Source organism: Rhagoletis zephyria, unplaced genomic scaffold, assembly GCF_001687245.7.
Source record: "Rhagoletis zephyria isolate East Lansing unplaced genomic scaffold, Rhagoletis_zephyria_1.1 Rzeph_scaffold_05187, whole genome shotgun sequence".
Lineage (NCBI taxonomy): Eukaryota > Metazoa > Arthropoda > Insecta > Diptera > Tephritidae > Rhagoletis > Rhagoletis zephyria.
In genome coordinates this window covers 23,002-31,530 of record NW_016162270.1, presented here as the reverse complement: position 1 = coordinate 31,530, position 8,529 = coordinate 23,002, and the positions used below count along the sequence as shown (strand labels likewise).

General features: G+C 32.1%; 1 protein-coding gene across 3 annotated transcripts; it reads left to right on the top strand.

Annotated features, from left to right (window-relative positions):
- Positions 1-655: 655 nt before the first annotated feature.
- On the top strand, positions 656-8,529 carry Cpr49Ac (Cuticular protein 49Ac). 3 transcript variants are annotated; one of them, XM_017627340.1, is made up of 7 exons: positions 656-902; positions 3,260-3,308; positions 4,468-4,497; positions 5,268-5,418; positions 5,511-5,526; positions 6,569-6,732; positions 7,366-8,529. In XM_017627340.1, the coding sequence occupies exons 1-7, from the start codon at positions 867-869 to the stop codon at positions 7,916-7,918; spliced, it is 999 nt and encodes a 332-aa protein (XP_017482829.1). In that variant the 5' UTR covers positions 656-866; the 3' UTR covers positions 7,919-8,529. The 3 variants fall into 3 exon arrangements, with proteins under 3 accessions (XP_017482829.1, XP_017482826.1, XP_017482827.1); XM_017627337.1 differs by having other exon boundaries at positions 3,260-3,398; XM_017627338.1 differs by lacking the exon at positions 4,468-4,497 and having other exon boundaries at positions 3,260-3,398.

Sequence of the window (8,529 nt, the reverse complement as noted above, 5' to 3'; positions counted from 1 at the left end):
AAGCGAGCTAATTTCATTTAAAATCAGACGAATTGTAATAAACAGTGCAAGTGAATGCAAATAAAGGCATGAAATATATAACGAAGTTATTAAAACACTCGTTGAGAAAACAAAAACAAAAACAAAAACAACAACGTAAAGCAAATTGTATGGTGGGAAAGAACGAATGAGTTCGTTACCGCAAAGCAAATAAGCAAATGATTTTTGGAAACCTTATCAACGCCAAAAAGAATAATGAGAACAACAATACACGTAGGCGCAGCAATGAGAAATTTTTCATTTAATGTGAAACAAATCAAACCGTATTTAAAACAATAACAAAGTACTAATAATAAAAGCAAAAGCAACAAAAAAATAAATTGAACTGCTTTTTAGTGAGTTGTATGTATGTATTGTACTAAATTGAGAAGAGCATTGATGCTGAGTGCCAACTGCCAACTGACAACTGATGACGCTAACTTGAGTGTTGAGATCAAGCAGACGTACATACGTATGTACATACGTACATACNGACAACTGATGACGCTAACTTGAGTGTTGAGATCAAGCAGACGTACATACATACATACGTACATATGCTTAAAAATCAATGCCTGCCAGTCAAGCGTTTTACTTTCGTATATAAACAAGCTGAACTTGAACGGTAAGCACACATTCCTGTTGCAGCCAGCAAAGCTTAAGGATTACAAGCCAAGACCAAAACGAAGCTGAGAAAGCAAAATTTTGACAAGTGCAACAAAGAAGAAAAATTACAAAAAAATAAATCGGGGAAAGCTTATAAGCTGTTAAGCTGTGTTGTTATTAGTGCGCATTCAAAGTGAAGTGTTTTTTAAAGAAAATTTTAAAAAACAACAAATTACAACAAAATGAATGCTAAAGTGATGTTATTTGTAACGATTGTGGTGAGTAAAAATAATTTGATAAAAAAATAAAAATTGGGAAAAATTTAAAAAATTGAAAAAAAAAAATTAAATTATATCAAAACAAAGAATGCAGACAAAAATAGCTGCAGTGAACTTTATGCAAATTAGTGTAGTGCGCACATGACCGGCAAAATGCGCGACCAGTATTGGTAAAAGAAAAGACATTGGCAAAATGCAGTGCAATAAGTTACTCATACGACATGAATGCCATGGCAGCGAGCTGCAATCTACACTTACACATACACACAGTATGCAAGTGCTTTGAGGAAATGTGCAATTATTGCAAATATGTGCTACTGCTTGCTTTTACAGTAAATTCAAAAGTTTATGAGTGCCATTTGCAATGGAATCCTCATCAAGTGCACATATTTATTATTGAACAGCAGATCGTGTGCTTAATTTGAAGCTACAGCATTGTGGTGGAACTGAAAACGCCCAATGAGGAATATTTTTAGAATTTTAATTCTTGTACATTTTACTTTTTTAAGTTTTTTTCATATTTTTCGTTTTGATTAAAGCAAATTAACAGTTCAATGCACTTTTTGTTGGCAATTTTGCGCACTTGCTAATAACAGAAGAACCTTCAGATGAACAACATATAATAATTGAATTTTTGCAGTCATCTAACTGGCTGTGTGATGCAATGCAATCGAAATCAACTACGAAAGTATTTATAACAATGGAATGCCAAAAAAAATTTCCCAAAAAAATACAACATATAAAAGTACATATGTGTGCGTATGTGTGTCACATTTAGAATGTGACCTTTACATTTTTCTAGCTTTGAACTTGCCTTAAGGCACTTTGTTAGCACAAATCTACATGTATATACATGTCGAAGCATGTATCCATATAGATACATATATTTGTATGCGTGTATGCGTGTATGCGCACTAGCATATCTTCAAAAATTAACCGTTGCATGGTAAAAACAAAATCCAAGCAAAAACAGCAAATCAAATTGGCACTATCAATCATTCCAAATGGCGCGCATTCAAATTTCAAGCGCTTAAAGCTTATGCTCCCTACACACACACACACACACTCGCACACACATACACATGCATGCAATGCGCGCCAGCAATTGCTATTGTTATTGTTTGGGAGTAGCTTCAAGTGAAGCCGCCGTTGTTGTTGGCAGTGGTGCAACACACCCTAAAATATCTGCTGGTACAAGTATCAACATACATATGTATGTATGTACATACAAATACTGGTACTATGCAATGCCTAAGTCGGCTGCTCTTTTAATTAATAGCAATTTGGTGAAGTGCTAAATTTGTTTGCGTAGACTTTTTTTATGTTTTTTTGTTTTCTTTTTTTTTATTTTGCTTTTTTTACATACATACATATAATTGTTATTAAGCCAAAAAGATAAAAAAAAATAAAAAAAATAAAAGCTTCTAGCTTAAAGTGTATTACACCTTTATATTGCCATATTTCAACAAAAATTACAAAATTATATTTGTCTCTTCTTTGTCACAGCAGCTTCAAATGACTCATTAGCACTGACTTTATTGTTTAGCCAAATATGCGCAAATTTTATAAAAAATTAACTAATTTTGTTTTTGTGCGCTGGCATGTGTGCAGTTGGCATTTAATTGTATGCATTGCTCGCGTTTCGTTATGCAAATTTTTGAAAGTAGCCAGAACAGAAGTAGAACAGACGGGTTTTTGGAATTTTTTAATCAATATTTTTTCTCTAAATTTTGGTAAAATTTTAACGCGCTACAAACGGAAGTGAAGAACATGAAATATGAATTATATATTTTTTTTTCATTATAAAAAAGAAGGTATAACATGTTAACGGAAATTAGCTTTTAAAATTTTTTTAAATATACTTATGATTTTTGCACATGTCAAAATATCAGTTATAAAATCAATTTTTTTTTAAATAATATTTTTATTGGTAATTGAAAATCGGGAAATTAGATTTACAATTAAAAACAAAAATCTCAAAAAATAAAAAAAAAACGGAAATTATTTTTAAAAGACGATATATTGTGTACATATTTATTTTATTAATTTTATTTTAGAGTTTCAAAAAACAATATTTTTGCGATATTTCGGCTTTATTTTTTTATATTCCAATCACTTTGAGACAAAATGTGCAAGATTTGTGCTATTAAAAATACGGCTCTGTCTCAACTGCCATGGCTGGTATTCTCTGATATATATTTTTTTTTTCTTTAACGCAAAGCGGTTTTCAGATTAGCGTAGCAAAACTTATACATACATATAATATATATATATATATAACGCCCTCCATTTAATAAAACGTTTCTTTTTGTACCATTTTGCCATTAAACTAATTTCTCTTCTCTCTCTCTTTTCAGGCCGGTGTTGCGCTCTGCAGCGCCATACCAGTTGGTGATAATGAAAATGGCAAGTATCAGAATTCCGTAGATAATAAAAGTGACGGCAAATATCGCCCAAGCAATGATGGCAAATATCGTCCAAGTTCTCAAAGCGAAGGTAATTCGTTTAAGTTCACAAACGAAGCAAAAAAAAAACTTCCAAAGTGAACAACGCTTTCTAATAGAGTAGTGTTGCGCATTCACATACTGTTATGATGCTGTAGTAGTTGTTGTTACTAGTACTCACACAAATTAATATACAAACAAAAATTAACACAAAATAAGAAAAAAATAAAAATGAAAAAATACAAAGTAAAGTAATTAAAAAAAAAAATATTTAAATTGGAAAACAAGAAATTTAAAAAAGGAATAAAAAAGCCATTAAAAGAATGGAAAAAAATCAATGAAAAAATTTGGTAATTTAAAATTCTAAAAAAAAAAAAACATTAAAAAATTAACACAAAATAAGCAAAAATAAAAAAATAAAAATAAAAAATACAAAGTAAAGTAATTAAAAAAAAACAAAAAAAATTTAAATTGGAAAACAAGAAATTAAAAAAAGTAATAAAAAAGCCATTCAAAGAATGGAAAAAAATCGATGAAAAAATTAGTAATTTCAAATTCTAAAAAAAAAATAAAAAACTAACAATAACAAAAACTATTCTGAACCAATGTAAATTTTAAACTAATTTTGTAGCTCTAACCAACTAACTGACGCCTACATATTTGAGTACCTTAGAAATTTAGTACAATTAATTTTTAGCTGTGCACACCAGCATTAGCAAGCTTTAACTTTAAAAATTAAACCTAACCTCTGGAGATAAAACCGATTGCTACAAATGATTCACACGATTAATTATACTAACTAACTTGTAAATTTACCAAAATCGTTGTATATACTGATATGTATGTTTGTATGTAAGAAGTGGCAAAATATTGCCATCGCTGTCACTGTACCTAATTTTTTTCAACACAATTTCGTATGTATACAGTTTTACTGTTGTTGATACATATACATTGTTGATCATACGTACATATGTGTGTATATATATATATTTATATACAAAAATAAGTAAATATGTATAGAATTTTTTTTTGTAATTTTTGTAAATTGCGTTGCTTTTCAGTGCGTACAAACAAGCATGTGTTATTTGTATTTTTTCTAATACCAAAATATCTACTTCTAGGCGCCGCAGGCGGTTACTATGATGCTCAGGGTAAAGATATAATTTCTTTTTTTAATATTATATATTCACATGCGAAACTACATAAAATCAATAAAAAAATCAATTCAAAATCCACATAAACATTACCCGAATCCCTACCAAAAACAAAACCATGTACTACTACATCAATTGCCAGTTTCACGAAAGCAATTTAAATGCAAAATTATTTATTTTTTACTTAAATTAAATATGGGAACTGTGCAGAATGTGAAATCACGTTTTTTTAATTAAATTGCTGGTGAAATCGGCAGTAACATAAATAAAATTAAAACAAAATTTAAATTATTGAAATCTAGTAAGCATCACTGCCACAATTGACTTAAAAAATTCGTCTACTTAGGCGCAAGAAATTCAAATTGAATTTTTGTTTTGATTTTCCAATGTTTTTATTCAAAATTTTTATTTATTTTTTGGTCTACTATTTTAAATTTAAACAATCTCTTGTCTCGGTCTATGGTTAATAAATATAACGGAAATTTTTTTGCTCAGACAACAAGGCAATAAACTCACGCAATGTTCTTGAAAACACTTATGCACCTCGCCTTGTGGCACTTTCATTCTTTCTCTACTAACTCTCTCCCCTCAAATACTCACGCTTCTACTCACACACACATGCTTTTAAAAACACGCTTACAAACAAGTATTGCTTTAAATGCGGTTAGCACAAAAGAAAAATTACACGCTCTACACTTTAAAAATTTAACTAACCAAATATTTTTCTCGTTTCGTTTTTTTTGTTTCATTCACCTTAACCTCGGCAGGTCGTTACGTGCACAATGTCCAACCTTATCGTCACACACACGACAATCGAGAACTTGGATTCTATAGGCACATCCCATACCCCTATGATGGTGGTTATGGACCATATAACGGATCTAACATTCCGTACAAACATATTGATGTGCCTTATGAGTAAGTAAAATAATTACAGCCTTATCCTTTTTGTTGTCTAAAATTTGTTAACTTACGATTAATATTATTATCTTTCATTGATCTTTTAACAGCCACAATCTTTACACAGTAAGTAATGCTGATTTTAAAGTGCCTGAAATCAAATTGGAATATGGCTTCCCCGAGCATGAACCACAAATTGACATAACATCCAACACCGCCAATCCTAATGTTAATCACTCCGCTGATTTAATTGAAAACGGAGCTAATTAATAACACGCCCAAATCCCTTACTGCAGCGCAATAAAAAAAAAGCACCGCCCAAAAAAATTAATATAAAAAAAAATCCAATCCCAGTATCCCGCATCAATCAAATCACACATTAAAAATATGTAGTATTAACAAAGCAATCAGCAGCAAATTCATAAAATAATGCAACTAATAATAGGAATTCCCTCATCCCGGCATCCCACGATCCTGTGTCACCAAAATCCTGTAATCACTTAATCATGAAATATCAATTAAATATAAAGTGTACTAAAAATAAAAATAAAACAACGTAGTAAAGTAACAGTAACAGTAAAGTATTTTTTTTTTTTTTATATAAAAAGACAGTTCTGAATAACCAAAATTTTTTGTGATTCTAAACTTATTATTAATGCTGTGATAAATTTCGTTTTCAAGTCAACACAAAAACAAAACCAAGCACCCATTAAACTATCAACTTGTCCACTACCGACCACCCGCACACATCCACCAAACAAAGCTTGATTATACACATTTTTATAGTTACTTAAGTAGTTAAGCTTGAACATAATCGAAATCATGCACACACACACAATTGCACACTGGTTCACTTCCCCGACACGCACTCCCCCACCCTACACTTACCGCAAGTATCGTACTTATGTAATTCATACATACATACTGCTACATACTACTTAGTAGTTTTCAAATATTGTCAAGCGCGCATTTACTCAATTACAAAATTCCACCTTTTTCAATTAAAAAAAAAATAAAAATCACCAATTCAACAATCATCAATCAATTCAATATGCGACTATTCTACCCAACAATTATTCGTACAACAACAAATACACTGCCATTATTGCCATCCTCCACAAAACAATCAAACAAACAAAATATCTGCACACGAAAATCCAAACCATAGTCCACTACCACGAAGAAACCTACAACTACAACCACTACCACGACAACAACAACGACCACCACTACAACCACACCACGCACGGTGTTGTTCAACTATGATGAGGAGGGCAAATACAAGGTGTTGCATCAGGAGGATGTGCGCAAACAGGATAAATACGATCACTCGTAAGTGAAATACTATGTATTTGATTTAAAAAGCTTACGTTCTTAATCATAAAAATTAAAATAGATTTAAAATGCTTTGTGCATCAAAATAGTTGATGAAAATTATCATTTACATACAAAGCTTTTTAAAGCTATTTTATTTTTTATGAATATGACCGTTAAATAACAGCTGAATTATCAATAAAGCGTGTGGCGAGTCACCTTTCGATGGCCACATTTGCGGTGCCTTCTGTACTTTCGGTGCCTTTTGGCCCACATTTTCACAGCCAATTTTTTTCTAAATATCACCAGCTTTCAAGCCTGACTTACAATTTTTCGGTTTAAGTCTCGGTGAGCTTTCAGTCGCCTCCAAATTTCGAAAAAGTTCTAATTGTGCCATAAAAGCGCGAAATTTCAAACCAAAATAAACTTTCAACTCAAAGCTTGTATTGTAAACTCTCAAAATATATATTGCGCACTTAAATTTCACCACTTATAATATTTGGTGCCTAAAACTATGCAACAATTAATGACAGAAAATTGCCAATCAATTACAGTTCGACCAGTAGAGGAACAGGGCTCAAATCTGCCAAATATTTTTACCATATCGATATCTAATCACCACTCCCTCTCTCTTATTTTTTCTCTCCACAGTTACTTGACCGAAAACGGCATCTATGGCGAAGAGCAAGCTAAGCTGCATAAGAACGGTGGCACCGATGCCAAGGGCTTGTACGAATACACCGGCGATGATGGCAAACTCTATCGCGTTCACTACGAAAGCAACCACAACGGTTTCGTTCCCAGAGGCGATCACATTCCCACACCACCACCAATCCCAGAAGCCATTGCACGTGCGTTGAAATATGTCGATGATTTGCGCAAATCACGCGGTGAAATGCCCATGTTTGATCAACGTGGTTTCCGTATTGACAAAATGTCACCCAAGGATATTATGGCCAAGATCAAGTCAATCCATTTGGAAGAGATGCCCAAAGAGATTAGTGAACAAATTCTTGAATTGCAACATGAAATGGAAAATTACGAGCAAATGATACTGGCGTATGAACAGGAACAGGAACAGCAGCAGTCGCAATATCAACAACAACAAACACAGCAGGAACAATACCAACAACAATACCAAGAGTATGAGCGGGAGTTGTACGAAGTGCCGGCAGCCCAAACTTACGCGGCAGAATACAAATAAGCGATGCTTGGGTGAACTCATGCCATGTTTTAAGAGAAATATAGAATTAACAAATTGAAAATTAAAAAAAAAAAAACAATTAGACGAATTGCAAAACGTATGCTGAGAATTACGAAAGATTGGCTCGTTTATGTTTTAACATTTAAACGTTTTTATTATTTACCTCTTTTAAATATTTAAATTGTACAACAAAAAAAAAAAGATTAGTAATAACAAACTATGCTCGCAACATCTACATACATACATGAACGGATATCAGCAATCATCAACGAGTATCAGCAATAACTATGAAGCAATTGCTGGCCAAAACTTCTTCGCCAAGGTCGGCAGTGGCAAGCCATTTTTGCTGATTTCGGCCATAACATTGAATCATACACACAACACCAGGAAGCAGAACAATCGAGGGAGTCCCATAAAAGCACGCTCATAAATACGCATCAAGCAACACACCCTTCCCCCATATGAAAAGCAACAAAGAAATCAAACAAAAAAATTATCCCAACAAGAACAAGTCATCCACACGTAAAAATCACAAAAAAATTGTATGCTAAGAATTTATGTCATATTTAACTATTTATAATAAATTTATTAGTAAAACTATTAAATAAGTC